The sequence below is a fragment of the Oryzias melastigma genome, linkage group LG20 (genome assembly GCF_002922805.2).
Source record: "Oryzias melastigma strain HK-1 linkage group LG20, ASM292280v2, whole genome shotgun sequence".
Lineage (NCBI taxonomy): Eukaryota > Metazoa > Chordata > Actinopteri > Beloniformes > Adrianichthyidae > Oryzias > Oryzias melastigma.
The window spans coordinates 9,475,619-9,494,611 of record NC_050531.1 but is presented as its reverse complement, the minus strand read 5'-3'; the positions used below and the strand labels follow the sequence as shown (position 1 = coordinate 9,494,611).

Here is an 18,993-nt window from a genome sequence, read left to right as displayed (position 1 = left end):
ATCCTTAGGTTTAGACAGTGTTACAAAAAAAAAAATCTATGACCTAGGTCTTATTTTGAAAATCTCAAAGCAAAAAAAAAAAAAAAAAAAGAGTAATTAATGAGTCATTAATTATATTGTTCCTGGTTAGAAGGACAACTTTTGAGAAAGATATTCCCAAAAATTTTACTAATTCAAAAACAAGATAAGTATATATGTGCTTAATCTGGTACCTAAAAATATTGTCATTTTAAAAGTTTTGGTTTTTAAAAATATATTTGCGCTTCAAGTTTGATGACAAAATGTTTAACAGTTAAAATGTTACTGCTTTTTTGCATTATAACCACATTAGGAATAAATTATTTGCATTTAGTATTAGAAATGCTTTATTTTTGTTTCCAGCTTATAGGCAAAAGTGGGTTTTAATTGGTCCATTTATTAGTTTTCTGTAAATGTCTTTTTACAGAAAAAAGTATTGAGAAAAAGTTTTCTTTCTATTAAATTCCCATCTTTGTTAACTTAGCATTGTTTTTTTAAATCAACTTGCCACCTCCCAAAAAATTTATTAATGAATTTTGTTGATTTCCAGAAGTAATTTAAAAGTTACTTCAAATTTGTTGGTATTTTAATAATTCTATTTTTTTTTCGCTAGAAAGACTTGTTTATGATAAAATGAATACCATCCTCACTTTAAAAAAAAGTTATAAAGAGTAAATATTTATTTTTCAGGATTTCCTAAAGTTTATTTTTGAGTTCTAGGTTTTAAATCCATGCAAACTAGAATCTTATCAATAAGTATTTTAAATTAATATTTTGTAGCTGTTTAACTTAGTACCCTTTTTATCCAGTTCAATTGCATTTATTTTAACATTATTTAAGCTTGTTTTTACTTATTTATCTAACATTTTGCTATTTTGTAGTTGTCCTATTTTTTGTAGTTCACTATAGTTTTTTTTTTTTTTTTTTTTACAAATAATCTAGAGTGATGGATGCAAATACATTTAACAATATTTTGGTTACTGCTTATTCTGCAAACTTTCAGGCGTAATTCTGTCAGAAATTCAACATTACACAAATGCTTAATTTACAGTCAAAATATCAACAAAGTGAATTTTTCGATTTTTATTGTCAGGATACTTGCTCCATGTAAAATATTTCAATACAATACAGTACAATGCAGGTTCCATCTGCCATCCTCAATGCGATTGCTTGGTTCTGTCATCATATTGTAAGACTCCCCCACTGCGTACGGCAGAAGCAAAGTGCTCAGCTCACGCGAGCTGCTATTCCACTTTTGCCATCAAAACAAAACCATGAAAATGGATTAAATTATAAACTACTAAAATCTTTTTTTTTTCTTTTTTGTCTTGTCTGGAAAAAACTGGACACCACAGCTGTGGCGTCTCCACATCCTCCAAGCAGGATTCACAGCAGCTCAGTTCAGTCCTAAGCTGAGGCCCTTACAGGACCGTACAAGCAAAAATCAAACGGACAGGAGGACAGACGGACTGGGAATCTGTCAACGCTGGCAGTCACATAGCAGCTTTCGGTCGCATCCAGGTTCTGATGGAAAGATGATTGGAGTTCAGGCGTAAATAGAAAAAAAAAAAAATAAAATCAAGTGAAGCAGAGGAGGGAGGAGACATTTATATGTGCTGTTCAAACCGAGCTGTCATCTTTAAATTAATTACGTCCAAGTAATGCAAACAGGTGGAAATCAAGCTTTTATTCGTTCTTGTCATCCTCCCACCTTGTCTTCCACTGATCAGGCTTTGCTCTATGCTGGGTTTCTAACACTGGGATTGTGGTGTGTGGTCAACAGACTGCTGCAGAGAAGGTGCCCTCTGTGAGGCAAGATGATGAGTGAGAAGGTTTGCCGCCTCGAACTTCCCCACGTCCCTCAGTACATTCATTCAGCTGGGTGTGGTGAGGGCTATGTGTACACTTGTGTAGGAATATGTGTGAGTATGTAAGTGTTTGCTTGTTTGGAAGTGGGGGTTTCAGTAGCGAGGGTGTTGGGAGTACTGGGGCGGCTGTTGGGAGGTAGAGGAGTATCCCATGCTGCTTTGGGGCAGTGATGTGCTTGGTCCAGGGTTCTGGTAGGCAGCATGCTGATTCTGGCGCTACAGGAGTAGAAAAAAACAAAAGAAACATTTTGCATTTTGTTCCACGTATTGCGTTTACTAAAAAAAACAAAAATGCCTTAAAACAAAAAAAATATATTGGTCATATGTTAATGTTTGAAGTCCCACTATATATATTTTTTTCTTTTGTGAAATCATTCTCATTGCTGTTTTGATTATTTTTATGCAAATTTTAACCAAAATCGAAAAACTCTTTTTTTTTTTGGGTCATATTTTCTGCAGTTCAGAAGCAGCTCATTAGAAATTCAACTCTAGGATGTGGGCAGGACTTACCCTCTATTAAAATCCCAGCTTGCCTTTGTTTATACTCTCTCCCGTTAGCTTACAGCTCCTCACATCCCCAAGCTAACATTAGCGTAGCAGAAAAAAAAAAACTTTTACCTGCCTTAGGACAACAGATGTAACTTAACATTTGTGCTTATTATGCCATATTTATGTTTTTGTTCTGCTAAAAAAACTGCACTGTTTTTATTTAGTAAAAATAAACAAGTAAATAAAAATAGCAATCAATATTGGAGATATCCAGTATTACAGCTTTGAGCCAGATATGACCTGCTCCTGATTCAAAACAGTTTGAATAATGAAATACTCAGAAAGTTTTAATCTTAAATTATTTTAGAAGTCCTCCATTATGAGAAAAATGCTAAAAAAAAACACATTAAAAACAACGACAAAAATTTTTGCTGGAGTGGGTCTTTAATCTGGTCACAACTTCAATTTAAAATAGTTTTTTGAAGTGCTCCCCCAAGTGCAATTATACCAGCAGGAGAAATAAGTGTGTAATTTCAAGAAAGTTTATAAAGGGAAAAAACACTTCTATTATCTAATAAATTAACTGTTTTAATTAATGGTCTCCTATTTTTTTATTTATCACACATTTGAACAAAACTTATATATGTATATATATACATTTGGTAAATATATAAGTAATATTTTTATGTGATTGCATGATTGAAAACACAGATTTTTATTTTATATAACATAAACCAACCAACAGGTGTTTTTAAAAGCATAAGTTTTGTGTAGTATAAACTTTTCTAATATCCGAAACTTGTCCCATTTAACTGAAGCCGTGTCCACGTTTGCACAAAAGAAAATCTAACACATTCAAGTTTCAGAGAAAACGTCCATCAGCAGGTAAAGTAAGTAACACCTGGTTACTAATGCAGAAGACCTGGATTTGAACATAAATACTCAGGCATGGTGGTGGTAGGTGCATGAGAGGTGCAGATTTACCTGGTAGTCTGGGGGGATAATGAGGCCACCTGAGGTAGTGGTGGGCGGGACAACTCGCACTTTCTTCAGAGGAGGGCCCTGTGCGTGGCTGTTTTCTGGGTTGCCCGTGTGCCCTGCCCCGTTTGTGTGGTTGTTTCCTTGTTGCTGCTGCTGGTTTTTCTAAAATAAACCCCCCCAAAAAAATCATTACACTTTTAAAATTTTTACATCAACATTTGCTGTTTTTCCTACATGTTTCCATTACTTATCTGGATATAAAGCTATTAAAAAAAAACATTTAGAGTAAATAACAGATTTTTACTTTGTCTGCTTTGTCTTCTGGCTCCTCTTCTGTCAGGAATTCCCTCTTGGGATAAGGAATCTGACATCCTGCAAACACACTGCAGAGAAAAAAGGCCTATCATCTTCAAACATTTAGTCCCCCGACTCAGATCTAATTAGCGATGAGACTTTTCCAAAAGGTCCCTTGATCGTGTGAGCTGAGTGAAGAGCTCGCACAAACACAGACAAACTGGGAATCAACTCTGTTTGTGTTTCCTGTAACTCACTCTGATGTGGGTAAGGGTTCCTCGAAAAAGTAAGGGTCCTGCATTGCCTGCTCAGATGTAATTCTACGGATGGGGTCCATGGTCAAAAGCTTTTGGAGCTGTTGTGAAACACACATCCAGTTAAAAAAAAAAAAACACATCCAAAAGTTAAGAAAGTTCCATTACTGAAGCTTTGAACTCACCAAGTGGAATGCTTTACTGTCTGGTTTGACTTTATGTTTTTCCATGTACTTTATAAGGCTGCAGTTTGTGTATCTGCAATTACATTCAAAACAACTTTTATTTCTAGCATTTCAGTGAAATAAAACACATTTTTTGGGATACGTATGCATTTGTTTTATTATTATTTTTTATTTTTTTTTGCTGAAGTAAAATGGAATAAATTGAGCTGCTCGAAGACTCACGTGTTCCTCCTAAAGTCTTTCATGAGCGTGGAGTGCTCTGGCATCTTCTTGATGTCTTCCCAATCTTTATCTGTTAGATGAGATTCTTCGTTTACTTCATAGAATATACTTTTTAAGAATACTTTTTATATTCAGTAAATTTTTACAAGGTAGTTATACCCTTCAACTTCCAACCCATTCTCTATGTTATAACTATAAAGTTGTGATTTTTGGTCACTATTTTGCAAAACATTTTGTTAACTGTCAAATAATGCAGCTAAAATATAGAACTTGGTGATTTTCTGCAAATATAACAATCTTTCCATCTGATTTCTGCTTTACATAATGATCACAGATAAAAATGACTGAAGGGAAGAAGAAAAAATATAAGAAGATCAAGTGAAGTGGAAATTATGAGGGGCCTCTGGTCACATGCAAGATGGCGCCAGAAACGATCTCTAGCCGGAAGTGGAAATTTCGTATCTTTCACCGGTTGCGGAAATTTCCTAAACTTTAGGAAACCCCTTCAAAAAATGTATCTTAAAAACTTTTCAGAACTACCAGCTTTTGAGGTTTTAAATGCAAATAAACTGTAACTGTCTAGCAGTTTAGTGTGCAAGATGAGCTTTAAATTGGACAGAAAATGTTAATCATTTTATTACTTTCAAGTCAATTTTAACAAGTGTTCAAATTTGTATAACTATACCCTTTTACTTTCGGAAGAAAGTCGGTGAAAAGCCACTTTTTCTCTGTGAATCAGCTGATCAGAGCCAGCGAAATATTGTTATTTCTCTGTGAATCAGCTGTAAGCAGTTATGGTATGTCAAAAGGAAAAAAGGTTGAAAGCTTAAAACGGGGGGTTCCAGTCAAGGACTTCCGGCCAGTGACTTCGGGATGGAGGGACTTCCGGCTATTAATTTTCAACTGCCGTATTTTTTCTCTGTGGCCAGATTCTCTTGGAAATTATTGGTCCAAATGCAGGCGAGGCGTCCAACTAAAAGGTTTTACATTTCAGAGTCGGACGTTCAGAACCCACAGACTGCATTACTGAACTCAGAAGCTGGCCACATCAGAAACAAATACATGAACCATTTAAAACTAAGGTTTGAACCAGCATTTCTATGCTGAAGAGGCAAAACAGCAGATGCATCAAGCTGGTATAATATGACTCATTTTCCTTCATTGTTTCCTATGAATTCTGACTGCAATTACCAGCAGGAAAGCCCATGACATTAAAGATACGGTCCAGTTGGTCATGGTGGTAGGGGTTGCTAGTCTTGATGTCCTCCTGCCGACAGTGGAATATGGGTTCGGATGTCAGCAGCTCCGCGAAAATGCAGCCAATTGCCCAAATATCTAGCAGAAACGAGGGAAATGAGTCACTATTTCATCTAAAAGGGATCACGGAGCTTCAGGAAAGACTGGCACTAAGTCTCACCGATGGCTTTGGTGTAGTGCCGAGCCCCCAGCAGCAGTTCAGGTGCTCTGTACCAGAAAGTGACTACCACGGGGTCGAGGTCGGCTAAAGGCTTCAGCGGTGAATTGAAAAGACGAGCAAACCCCATATCGGCTGAAATACAGGCATGTTTTTAGTTAATTAAAAGTCTTAACCATTAGAGACAATTTGCAAATGTGCAGTGATACGTACCGATCTTTACTCTGCCTCTCTCAGGCCCTTCCCCCATCACTAAAATGTTAGCAGGTTTCTAAAGAGGCAAAAAAGGAAAAAGTTTGAGCAACATGTATGAAAGCAACTTTACTTTTAGTGTGAAAGTAAATGCATTCCAAATTGTTTGTTGCTGCCCTCTAGTGGACAAAATTAAAACTTCATAACAAGATGCATCTTTTTTTCATAAATTAAGCTCAGGTGCCATCTTTTGTGGATAATAATAATCTTGCAAATTACAAAAGGAGAAAGATTATGTGAAAGGAAGCCTATATCAACTCAAGAAAGTCAGCACAATTTAGAATTTAAAGTGTTAACAGGTGTTTAGAACTCATTTATCCATTTATCTCATTTCAACTTTTTTTGGGTTGCTTTTTTGATAAAAACCTTTCACCCTCCCAAACCCCCGACTCTCTTACAAGGTCTCTGTGTAGGACCCAGTTGGCATGGAGGTAATGGATGCCATCCAGAATCTGGTAAAGCAGAGACTTCACCATTCCTCTAGGAAGCTGAAGCGGCTTCTTGTTGGCCTTGGATGCTCTGTGAAACTTTATAATGTGCTACGGGAAGACAAGAAAACAGCATGAATGAGCACATTTGACTAAAACTGACTCTTTTCTGCTCGTCCACACACTGACATGTGTGTTCTACAGGCAATATGGTTTAAGCATGTGTTTCCACTTCTGTGGAGGGGGGAATGCAAGTGTTGCAGCTCTGTGGCAGTAAATGGTATTTCACTTACATTCTCTGCCAGTTGTAACTGCTGACTTAAATGGAAAAGGGTTTAACTACCAAAAAGCAAAGTACTTTTTCCTCATGATAGTAATTGGTGCACAATCTTACACCTTCCTTATAACCCACAGAACTGGAGTGTTTGGTTTTTAGCAGAAGTGTGAAGCATCAAAAGGGCGCGTTCACACATGTAGAGAAAAATGTTCAAAGTGCTGACATGTAAGGTGTTTTATGTAACATAATGTTTAGTACAGTATAGTATAAAAAAATGAAAGTACAAAGACACATAGTATTGGCTCGCACAGCAGTAGTGTGATTGATGAGTTGTGTAGCTCCAGTGTGTGTTTCCATTTTACCCAGAGATCATGCTCCGCATAGTCAAAGAGCAGCCATACTTTACGGTCCGCGTGTGACAGGAAAACCTTCTGCAGGGAGATGACATTGGGGTGCTTCAGCTCCCGCAGCAGCTGCAACATAAAACCTTTCAGTTTCGTGGCATAAATCACAAACGACAACAACATATAGACAAGAAAAATTCGTAAAATAAAATAAAAGTCAGGTATTCGTAAAAGAGGAGACATGTTGCAATAAATAAATACCTACAAAGTGTTAACCTTTACTGTTAAACTTTTTCAAGTCAGAAAGATTGGTATTTCATTACAAAATCTATTCTAAAAAACATTTTGAATGCTCCACAGGTATTCACTGCAGTTATAAAATATTCCAAACACCTTCAAGCTTTCGTTTACCTGACAACCACAAAATGTCCTGATAGGTCTGACAGATGTGAGCCTGTTTGTGGAGTAAAGTCAGAGTCAGCATGGCTGTGACAAACTGCAGGCAGGAGCCGTGCGTTTGTTAATCCCAGCACTCTCTGGTAGCAATTTCAGACAATAAAACTACCAGGCGGAAAGTATTGCATGTTTGAGGTGATCTTCAGCAATTACTGTGGCCCCATCGAAAAAAAAAATCTATTCGTCAAACGTTCTCCGAGCTTCTAGAACAGTTTTTGCAGTGCTTCAACAGGCCCCTGACCTGCAAGGATGATGCATAAATATTCCGTCAACAACCAAAGTGAAAGAATGCTAACCTGGTCTTTCAATTTTCAAACACAAATCTTATTTTCAGAGCTGTCAAGCAGCAACTAAATAATCTTTAAGAGATTCTATTTAACTTAAGTAATTGTATCTTTCATTTCTCTGGGATGTATGGGTAACTAGTTGTTAAATGCAAGGTTAAAAGTCACAGTTTTATGAGATTGGGTGGAGCAAGCTAAGCAATATTTTATGCAAAGCCTGATCTATTTTCTTTCTCTTCATGGAAAAGAACCAACCTTTATTTAAATAAAAACATACAAAAAACTTTTAGTGTCATCACTTGTCATAAAGCAATTCAGGAGAAACAAAGATACAAATAAGGTCAGATGTCATACTATGGCCAAAATTTGATAAATTTTGAGATTTTCTTTCAATTAAATCTTTGAATTTGCCTCATTTAAAGCTTATGATGTTCATTGTAAATTTCAATTATATTGTTATAATGTTTTGGCTTAAATGCATTGAACAAATTTCTGTTTAGTCTAATGATTGGTTGAAATTAAAATATTCTAACTACAAGGCATGGCAAATGTATTGACTACAGAGTGTCAAAGGCCCTTACTGCAATCTCTCTGCAGGCTGACATGGAGATGCCAGTGCCTTCTATCTGCTTGAGAGCGTAGTCTTTATCATCCTTCCTAGGAACAGAGAAAAACCCAGTACAACATCAACGCCAGGCCAGACCAGACAGCAGGCCCCCAGAATGCTCAGAAAACAAGAATAAAGGGCAGGAGGGGGGACACTTGGCAGCTGGTAAGGGGAGCCAGTGAGGAGGCTGAGCAGCATTACCTCCAGATTTGTGTAATCAAGCTCACCTCTGAGGCTCTAAACAATAATGGGGGAGAGGAAACAGGCGGTTTCTGGCAGCTGGTGAGGGACAAACAGAGCACTGGGACTGGCTCTCTCTTGAATATCATTCCTCCTCCTGGCCTAAATCATCTTATAAATCCCATGGTGTCTCATAAACAACAGCAACACAAACATCTTTAAGCACTTTTAAAACCTCTTTCTGTGGTTCTGTTGTCCAGATTGTCCTTTTTTAGGATAATGGGCCTTATGTGGGATGGGAAGTGGAGGCTTTAACTCAGGTTTGGACCAGACAAAGCTAAAGTAGTTGCATTAGAAAGTTGAACTTTGAAAGGTCGTGTGCTGCTTTAACAATACAGTGGATTAATGGAATAAACAATGTTACTAGAAAATTGCTTTCTCCTAAAAAATAATTATTACTGAAGTTCAATTTCCTGCCTAAATATTAGACAAAAACCTGCTTTGGACAAAGATCTTTAAATATTTTTAAAGCCATTTTCTGTGGTTCAGTTATTTATATTCTAGGATAATTCTAGAATAATAGTGAATGCTTTAATCCAGGTTTGGACCTAAATAGTTGCAGGGACCACTTTGAACTTTGAAAGGTTGGGTGTTACTTTAACTAATACAACGGATTAACACAATAAATTAAAAATCTTAGTATTAGAAAAAAATAGAATTATTAAAGCTCAATTCCCTATCTATATATTACACAAAAATATAAAACTGATTTAAGACACATACTCCTAATAAATTTAAATCTAAACCACTGATAATCATTAAAATTTATGTTTTTTTATGCTAGGCAAGAACCACAATAAGTGAAATTTAATTAGATACAACCTTAACTAACATAATTTAATTATGTACACGCAAAACCACAAAGCATGCATCCAAAATGATATATTCCTGCTCAATTTGCCTCCCATCCACATTAGAAAATATCCAATCCTCATTTAAGCTAGTGCTACACAAAGCTTCCTCAGCATCCAGTAGTGGGCACTTTAACACTGCTATTTACTGTTTTTGTTCTAATATTCTGCTGCACGCTTCTCCCACCAGCTGGGGCAAACGGAATCAAGTGATTTAAATGTATTTGGGAGCGGGAGGGGGCTGGCGCAGGGTTCAGCGGCTGGAGGCCTTGTTGGTTGGTCATCAACTCACCCATCTTTTCTCTTCGCCTTGTACACATGACCGTAGGTGCCTCTTCCCACTTTGCATCCTTCGTACTCAAACAGGTCCTCGACACGTTCTCGTTCACCGGTCAGCTTCAGTTTAAAGTCATAGTCCATTTTTCACCACTTCAGAGGCTGAATGTCTGATTTCCTTCCTTCCTTTTTTTTTTAAAGCGTCGCTAGGGAGGCAACTAGGCTCCTTCAACGAGCTCGGTTTGGTATTTCAGCTAGTTGCCTTCCCAGCGGGTCCCTTTTCTTCCTTCAGCTCCGCTTCCACATCGAGTTTTCAGGTAAAAAAATAACCTTCTGATGGGTATGCGCGGAGTTTGGCGATTCTCCGTGCTGAAATAGGCCCGATTTTATAATTTCCTTTCTGTTGTTTCTGCGTTTCTCTCAGCCGGTATCTTCTCCAAAGAGACGCAATTCAGTCTGTAGCCACGGCGTAATCGTGCCAGCCATTGTCGTAAAGTGTCGTAAAGACAGCCCCTGCAGCAGAGAAAGGAGAATGGCAGAGACACACCACCACGTGGAAATTTGCACTCAAATAAATAAATAAATCAGTAAGATAGTAAACAGACAAATAAATAAAGCTGAGGAAGGTGTGTCAAATATGCTTTCTTTAAATATACCGTCTTAAATGTTCAATCTTTGCATTTAAACAAATTGCAATCTTTAGTAGTGATGATCCTAAAAATGTATATTTGCAGAAAAAAAACTATTTAAGTGTTTGCTTTAGATATATTTATTTCAAGATAGCAGACACACATGGCATGCAACATTAAGGAAACCACATGCATATGCACCAAAAATGTCCTTAGAAATCATAATTTTTCATGTAAACAAGATAATTTGATACCCTCAGTCTGGATATAGTTGTTAATCATCCAATTGATTTTTCCCTAATAATCTAATATCTTCCTATGTGCATACAGTTTTTATTTGATTGATTATTACAGTGTGAGGAAAACAAAAGCCAATTGTCCGTTTCCCCATAGACAACAGAAGACAGAACTCTAACCATTAGAATTATAACCTCAACGTGACAGCTCTGATAGAGTGGCCATGGCAAATGTCAACAAAATTCAGTCATTTATTGAAAAAGTTTAATTAAAAATTCAAGTTCTACAATTCCCTACATTCATAGAAATTTAATTAAATCTGATCATTAACTGAAGTATGTAAACTAGCAAAAATACCAAATATAAACACATTAAATCACTCCCAGATATCAGCTTGGTAGAATTATAGCATTTGGATAAGTGTTTGGAAAGTACACACGCATATCATAAATTGCAATAATCCTTCAAAATTTCTGATTAAATTTAAACACATATTTGGCTTTCATGAAAAGAACACATACTTGACTATTGAAATTTCAGTTAATCTATATATTACATTTGGTGCATTTAATATTAAAAAATATATTAGAGCAACCCTTTTCCTCTGTAATCATCAAAGATGTATAATACTGCTAATCTTTTGGCAAAAAAGCTATAAATTCAAGTTTTCTGATCTATAATTTGCTAAGTGTATTGTGATATATGCATGGCAGTCCTTTGTACCACTGTTGTACTTTGCACATTAATTTAAAAAAAAAAAAGTAATAGCATTTGGTTTACTGCTAAAGGACGCCAACTGGTAAACAGTGTAGGGACTAACTAGACAAAAAATGTTTAGTCTTTTAAAATAATATTATGAGCAAAATTACCAACAGTGAAATTTAAAATAGAGTAATTTTGGGGGAACTAATGGTTTAGGACTTTTGTTTCCGGCGAGCGGAGTAATGTTGCACCGCTGGTCCCATCTTGGTCGGAGAGAAAGGGGAAAGCGGAGAGAACCTTCCATATTACAGCTGCTTTGTCAGGTACTTCTCTGAAACAAATGTTACTGACACTACTTGTTAACGTGTTTTCCATTTATCTTTAAAGAGACACCATACGTGCATGTCCGGTGAACTTGTCGTAACGTGATTCAGTGCGTTTTCAGGTTTTGCCACTAAGCTAAAACGGCTGTCGACTTCAGTGCTAATAGCTGACGTTATATCACTAGCATGCTAGTTAGCAGTTGACGCGTTGCTTGTTCAAATCAACATTTTAGCGTCTTGAAGTAAATATAAAACAAACAGTCTCGTTGCGGTGTTATCGTTCACGTATACCCAGTATTTTATCATAATCATTTGATTGTTTAGTGCTGTTTACGACTTTGTGTTTCCTTCCTTGTCCTGCGTTTACATGGAGTAGTTCTCCGTTTAGTAGGTTTCACTTTCCGCCTCTGTCGAACAGTGATTGGTTACTCTACGTGCCACTAACCCAAACAAGGGCGGTGATTGGTTAAAAAAATCAGCCGAACAATATGTTTTTTAACACGTTCCCTTGTTTAGGACATGGCCTTTTGTGGATATTATTCTTGATTATCATTAATGTATATGTGTAACCCCATATTAAAATTATGAATTATGCTCTTGTAGTAAAAATATCTTTAAAAAATGATAGCTGGACATTTAAAACAGAAAGTATACCACAATGCCTTTAAAAGAACACTACCATGCTGTCCATAATGCTTAGTCAAAGGCTCTCTTTATTTTGTCCATAAATAACTTTGCTATGAGTAAAGAACCTTGAATATTGTTATTCATTAAAGTCCCTCTCCAACTAAATTTGTATTTAGGGTTCCCAATGGGGTTTTAATTATGATTATGTCATTTGTAGCTTAAATTCATAAACATGTCATTTTTTAAGTCATATTTTCTTCAGAGCAGCAGGAGTTCATCAGAAATTTGCCTCCAAGTTGTGGCACGGATGTAACCCTAAAATCATATCCCATCATTCTTTTGTTTACACTCTCTCCCGCTAGCTTACTGCCCCTCACAACCCCAAGCTTAAATTAGTGGAGCAAAAAAAAACAAAAAAAGGGCGAGGAATATTGGAGCTATGCAGCCATACAGTTTGGAGCCATATGGCAGCTCAGACGAGGAAAATAAAAATACTCAGAAACAGTTTTATTCTTAATTTATTTTATATATGCTCTCCAGTAGGAGATAAATGCTAAAAGAACGTTAAACACAAAAAACAATCTTCATTGGAGAGGGTCTTTTAAGAGACAAGCGTTTTTGTACTGCACAATTATGCACAGAAAAGACAATTTAAAAATATTGACAAACATCACCATCAGCTTGGCATGGTCACAAAACAGTAAAATTGTAACGCATAATTAATTTCTTTAAACATAATAAAACAGAAGAGTCCAAATGAATGGCTCTTGGATGTCAGGCACTTATGTTGACTGATTGGAAGCATGTCTCACTTCATTAGGATAAATGTTCCAGATTTTAGTGAACTGAAATGTTGCTTCACTATATTAATCTCTCTGACACCCTTCCCCACGGGCCTTCCAGCACTCTTCTTTGTTATGGACCCTCCCGGTGGGGGAGATGAACGGCAGAGGCAGGCAGAGCGTCTTCGACGGGAGGAAGCATATTATCACTTCATAAATGAACTGAGTGAAGAAGAGTACCGTCTAATGAGAGATGGGAACCTGCTGGGCACCCCTGGTGAGGATTGGCATACACATTATTTTGACTGGGTTGTCAGTTGAGTTGCATGCTGTGATCTTTTGTTGTCTTGTCATTTTTATGACAGTAGATTTAATTAAACTCTTTGTGCATAATGTTTCAGTAAAACACATTATTTTTAACTCCTGTATTTAGACACATTTTTATGAACATAAGCCATTGGGCTTTAAATAACAATTTATTTGAATATTTTGCAAATAAACTGTATGTGTTTTAGCTTGACATGAATGATGCAGATATTTTAGTATGTGTACAATTTTACAGTTAAATGGCTTCAAGTTTTCTCTTTGTACAGTTAAAATGCATTTTTGTCTACTAGTCTACATAGTTGCATTTTGACTGGCTTGTGTGGGACTGAAACAATACCACACCTTGACTTTAATTGACCTTTTTCCCTTTCCAAACCAATAACATGGCTGCTTGGCTCTTAACCATTTGTTACATTTTGCCATTTTCTGCCACACTGCTTCAGCTATAGTAATTTTGACCAAACTCATTATAATTTAATAGAAAAGAAGAATATGATGTTTGGATATTGAGGCTGGCATTCCTGCAAGACAGTTTGCTGTTATAATATTACCACAAAACCATTTTTTAAAAGAGAGTTAACCCTACACAATAAATGTGTTTTCCTATCTCTTTTGTTTTGTCAAAAGACAGACCTTCCAATATTATATACCATGATTAAAATTAGTTTTTGCAGAAAAGAGTTTCAGCTTTAGATTGCAGTTTTCACAAGGGAGAAAAATTGTGAAATGGCGATCCATCTACAAAAAAAAGGCAAAAAGCCTAAAGAAATGCTGTAATTTATGATTTTGTTCTTTTTGATTTGCATATGGGAGTTTGGATGGTCTTCCTGATGATCTTAGTATAAAACAGCTTTCATGCCTGTGTATTATTTGATGACCTGTGTTAAAGAATTTGAATTGATCTTCCATTATAAGACACAAAATTAACTTTTCCTTTGTTTTTTTATATAATTGCCTTTATTTTTAGAGCAAAAACATGTTTTGGATTCTTTAACATAGTAAAGTTTTATCACTAGTTAAGTGGAACTCTTTTATAAATTGGCAAGATTGCGTTTTAAATGGAAATGTGTGAGTGTTGGGGAGGATAATTGTAAATTGAACTGAATCAAGACATGAATGAACCAAATTAATTCAGGAATTCTTCTGCCCATGTTTGCTTTGCAGGAGACGTGACTGCAGAGGAGCTTCGCCAGCGTCTGGATGGAGCAAAGGAGTGCGTGTCGTCTCAACCCCACACCGAGCAGCGCTCACAGACAGTGTATGCTGGGGAGCATCAGAGCGTCAGTGATGACGCGGAGCAGAGAGGTCCTACAGAGCGAAGAGGGACAGGTAGGAAAGATGGAAAAACTGCTGCAAGTTGTTTACAGCTCTTGTTTTCACTTTTTAAAAATTTGAAGCTAAGATATAAACATTTTTTTTTTTTTAATGTAGTAATCAAAATCGTTTTGTATTTTAGGTCTGTAATTGTAGATATTAGGAAATTGTTTTTTAAATTTGGTGCTTTCTTACCTATAAGCATTTAAGCCTACTCTTTTTTTGTTTTTTACATAACTCTATTATACATAGACATGTATATGTATTTGTTTCCAGGGGGAACAGAGGCTGGAGCAGAAACATCAAATAGTGATTCATTGCTGGAGTGGCTTAACACCTTCAGGCGTACTGGTAACGCCACTCGTAGTGGACAGAGTGGCAACCAAACGTGGCGTGCTGTCAGCCGGACCAACCCCAACAGTGGGGAATTCCGTTTCAGCTTGGAGATCAATATAAACCATGACCAGCCAGAGCCAGGAGAGCATAATGACCCAGTGGACACTGCAGATGCAGTTGAGAGGCCAGTGAATACTCCCGCCTCAGCTGCCCCCTCGACTAATGCAGTTTCCTCCTTAACTAGCCATCGCTCTTCAGTCACATCAAGGCCAGCCCCGTATCCCTCGTCTTGGCCAGCTATCAGTACAAGGATGCAGACTCGCCGTACTCGTAGTAGTAGTGCTTCACTTTTAATGAACCCTTCTGCACTTCCCCCTGAAGCCAACCCAGTCACTGTTCAAAGACGGGGGACCGTTTTGCACCCTCCTGCAACTCCTAACACTTTTTCAAATCTTCCTGTAGATCACACTACACCTTTAAGGCATCAACTCTTGAATGTAGAAGTAGAACAGGGGCATAGCAACGTGTCACCTCCTTTAGACTGTCCCATAGAGCAGCCATCACCATCTGGGTCACAAGCCTCAGTTGTGGGACAGGAATCGGATGGAGGGAGGACTCGATCAAGGGGTCGGGCGCGCAGGTCTGCAGCAGGAAGTGGGGTTTCACCTCGCGTGTCAAGACGAAGTCGCTCCCCTTTGCAAAGAACACGTGTCGTGAGTACTCCTCCACCATCCAGCAGTGGCCACACCGGCTCTGCTACTCACACTGTTGAGCCAAGTACTGTCACAACCTCAGTGTTGATGGATACGGGGGAAGCTGCGTCAGAACCCGCTGCTCTGCCGGAGTCAGCAGACGCAGCAGAACGTGAGAACGATTCACAGGTTTCTGGAGCTGCTGGAGGTTCTGCATTGAGACGACACCCCACTATAATGTTAGACCTTCAGGTGAGAAGGATTCGACCAGGTGAAAACCGTGATCGGGACAGCATCGCAAGCAGAACCCGCTCCCGCGCACGAGTTGCTGAGAACACCGTTACCTTTGAGAGTGACAGCGGTGGATTCAGACGAACTATCTCTCGCTCTGAGCGGGCCGGGATCCGCACCTATGTTAGCACTATCCGGATTCCACTAAGACGCATCAGCGAGACGGGCCTGGGAGAACCCAATTCCACCGCCCTACGCTCCATCTTACGTCAGATTATGACTGGATTTGGGGAGCTCAGCTCCTTGATGGAGACGGAAGCTGATTCAGAAAATGTTGCCCCTAGCCGCACAGATGTTAGTGGTACACATAGTACCACAGGTCATCTGTATACTAATGAAAGTGCACCTAACCAGGCTGGAACAAGGGAGATTGTTCAGGAGAGAGTGGGGCCCCTGGGGGTTGACCATGACCAGAGTGGGCAGGCCAGACTTGGAGGAGCAGTCGTGACCGCCACCGATGGGCGACCCAACAACAGAGACACCAACAACCTAGTAGAAAATGGCACCTTGCCCATCTTGAGGTTGGCGCACTTTTTTTTGCTAAACGATGACGAAGACGATGAGCACCCCAGAGGCCTGACCAAAGAACAGATTGACAATCTATCCACACGTACATACAGTCAGGCCAGCCTGGAGGGCGAGATCGGTCGTGCATGCAGTGTCTGCATCAACGAATACGCCCAGGGCAACAAGCTGCGTCGTCTGCCATGCTCCCATGAGTTCCACATCCACTGCATTGACCGCTGGCTGTCTGAAAACAACACCTGCCCCATCTGCAGGCAGCCTATACTTGCAGTGCATCACGACTGACCTGTTTTCTCATGACTGACCTAGCTCTGCTGGCTTGCTGAAATAAGTAAACCTAATGCTTTGCATGTACATAGCCTTTTCATTGTTAAATTTCTTTGAAAAAATATCTATTGTGTTGAGCAAGACTGAACCAAAAGTGTGGAAAAAAACTATACATGCAAATAATTAACAAAACTTTATTTTTTTAGATTCTTTGTTGCAACCCGTGTTTTCATCTTCTTGTGCGTTTTTTTTTCGTTTACCAACAAAGTCGACACGTCAGTGTGTGGAATTAATGTGAGAAGCTCCGGTAGCTGCTGCTAAATAGTCCCACTCAAATTCTTTCATGTCTGGTAAGTGGCATTCCCTTCACAGCTGGATTATACAAACCACTCCACCTAATCAGTGCAAGCTGTAAATAACTCACTGGTGCTTTAAAGGTCTCTGAAGTACAACAATACTTATGTCATCTGCCTAGAATGGAACCAGGAAACACCCTTTTTTTTTTCTTTTCACCATTTTAAAACCTCACAAATTTTAAAGAGTACTTTTGCAGTTTATTAAAACTGTCATACTAGGAATTTTAAGAGCTACATAATCAGTTTCTGCTCTTTAAAGCATTTAATCGGCTGTACAGGTATTTTATGTCCGTGGTGATCCAAAGGCAGTTTCACTGCTTTAAGGATTTATTTTCCTTATTTTTTTTCTTTTTTTTTTAACTTTCGTTGCAGTAGTATTTAAAATGAGCAGAACATTTGCATGTTCTCATTTCCTTTAAATGCAACCAATTTGACTTTAGTTTTTAGATTTTTTTTTTTTTATCTTTTACCAAACAGGAAATGGTGAAAGAAAACACAGAAGGAAACAGGAATATATAGATTGATCAGAAAATAATCTCATCTGTCCAGACCCAGTAGGAGTGAGTAATTATCCCAGTGTCAGCATACATTCAGGGTAGACACATTTACATTCACACATGTTGGCCCAAGAGTATCTTAGATCCCTATGAATTGGACCTAAAAATGCCTTGTGCCCTACATTAATTTACACCTGTTTTCTCTATAGTCCACTTGTGATCAAATCACACGGATAGAAGTCAAACTGACTTCTAAAGTCTAAATGGAATGTTGATTTCAAATCCTTTGAAGACAGAACATTTGGAAATGATATTACTTATGGTAGTTTACATTTAAAACAAATGCAGCAAGCATGTGATAATCAGGGATTCAGACTTGTTGGTAAAAAGCTGTGCAATATGCTGTTAGTTACTGTTTACATGCATTTTCTAGTTGTCATATCAACTTAAAGTAAAAGTTTGTCTCTGTTTCTTCTCTATTGTTGCCATTTTTCTGAGTAAACATTTGTCAGGCGGCGTAAAAAGGTTTCAGCAGTTATCCAGTTAGCGAAAATACTTTTAACAGGCCTCCAGTATCAGTTTTGCATATTTTACACATTCACTTTTTTAACGTTAAGCTAACAATTTCCGATGGAAATGTTTAACTAATGTGGAAGAGGCAGTAAATAGAGGAAAACACCCAGGCACGTGTTTCCACCACAACAGTAACAATAAACCGGTCTACTTACGTCAGTACATTTGTTATTTTTGCTTTTTATGATGACAGGATTGAGGCAGTATAGTTTGTGAGAATGTGTGAGCGCCTGTATGTATGGTGAGGTTATTTTGTGTGTGTTTTTCAAGGGAAAACAGGCCAAGTGTTCTCTAAACCTTGTTCTAAGAAAACTTCTGTGAAAGAGAGTTTAAAAGAGGTTGTCGGCAGACAGAAGTGAATATTTATTTGTTCCTATTTAATAAGATGGAGTCAGTCTTTTGGAATATGAAGTGTGAAATGTTTTAATGTAATGAGAGTAAAATAAAATGCTATGACCAACACATAATTAGTCAGACTTCGACTTTCTCTGCTTCACTTTCAATTATTCTGAAAATGTTACTCCAATAAGCAAAGCCTTTTGATGTTTTTATAAAAATGCTAATGATTAAATGAAATAATTAAGTTTAATACCTGACAATGATATAAATTCGCATGTGAACTCTATGATAAAATTGATATTTTAAATTACTATGTTTACATTTTATCTTGCAGCTGTAAAAAGGAAATTAATTATATTTGCAATTCAAATTAACAAATGTTGGAGTTACGGCTTAGTTGATCAGATGAATAAATATTTTTTGTCGTTTTTTTTTT

The 18,993-nt window shown here is 37.7% G+C and overlaps 2 protein-coding genes across 2 annotated transcripts; one reads left to right on the top strand and one right to left on the bottom strand.

Moving 5' to 3' along the window:
• Positions 1-1,086: 1,086 nt before the first annotated feature.
• On the bottom strand, positions 1,087-9,936 carry cdk8 (cyclin-dependent kinase 8; the record flags this gene model as incomplete). The annotated part of the gene is given in 13 exon segments (XM_024280243.1): positions 1,087-2,102; positions 3,360-3,518; positions 3,661-3,739; positions 3,908-4,005; positions 4,090-4,162; positions 4,312-4,381; positions 5,503-5,646; positions 5,729-5,860; positions 5,939-5,996; positions 6,376-6,516; positions 7,045-7,155; positions 8,348-8,423; positions 9,757-9,936. Coding segments are annotated over 13 exon segments (1,392 nt in total). The 3' UTR covers positions 1,087-1,979.
• Positions 9,937-11,513: 1,577 nt separating this feature from the next.
• Positions 11,514-18,682, top strand: rnf6 (ring finger protein (C3H2C3 type) 6). Its single transcript, XM_024280613.2, has 4 exons — positions 11,514-11,631; positions 13,162-13,317; positions 14,532-14,696; positions 14,958-18,682. The coding sequence occupies exons 2-4, from the start codon at positions 13,176-13,178 to the stop codon at positions 16,808-16,810; spliced, it is 2,160 nt and encodes a 719-aa protein (XP_024136381.2). The 5' UTR covers positions 11,514-11,631; positions 13,162-13,175; the 3' UTR covers positions 16,811-18,682.
• The last annotated feature ends 311 nt before the right edge of the window (positions 18,683-18,993 follow it).

Excerpts from the sequence above, each read along its gene's own strand:
- rnf6 (XM_024280613.2), top strand. The coding sequence starts at position 13,176 with ATGGACCCTCCCGGTGGGGGAGATGAACGGCAGAGGCAGGCAGAGCGT. Across the intron at positions 13,318-14,531 it reads GAACCTGCTGGGCACCCCTG|GAGACGTGACTGCAGAGGAG; the intron begins GTGAGGATTGGC and ends TTTGCTTTGCAG. Across the intron at positions 14,697-14,957 it reads TACAGAGCGAAGAGGGACAG|GGGGAACAGAGGCTGGAGCA; the intron begins GTAGGAAAGATG and ends ATTTGTTTCCAG.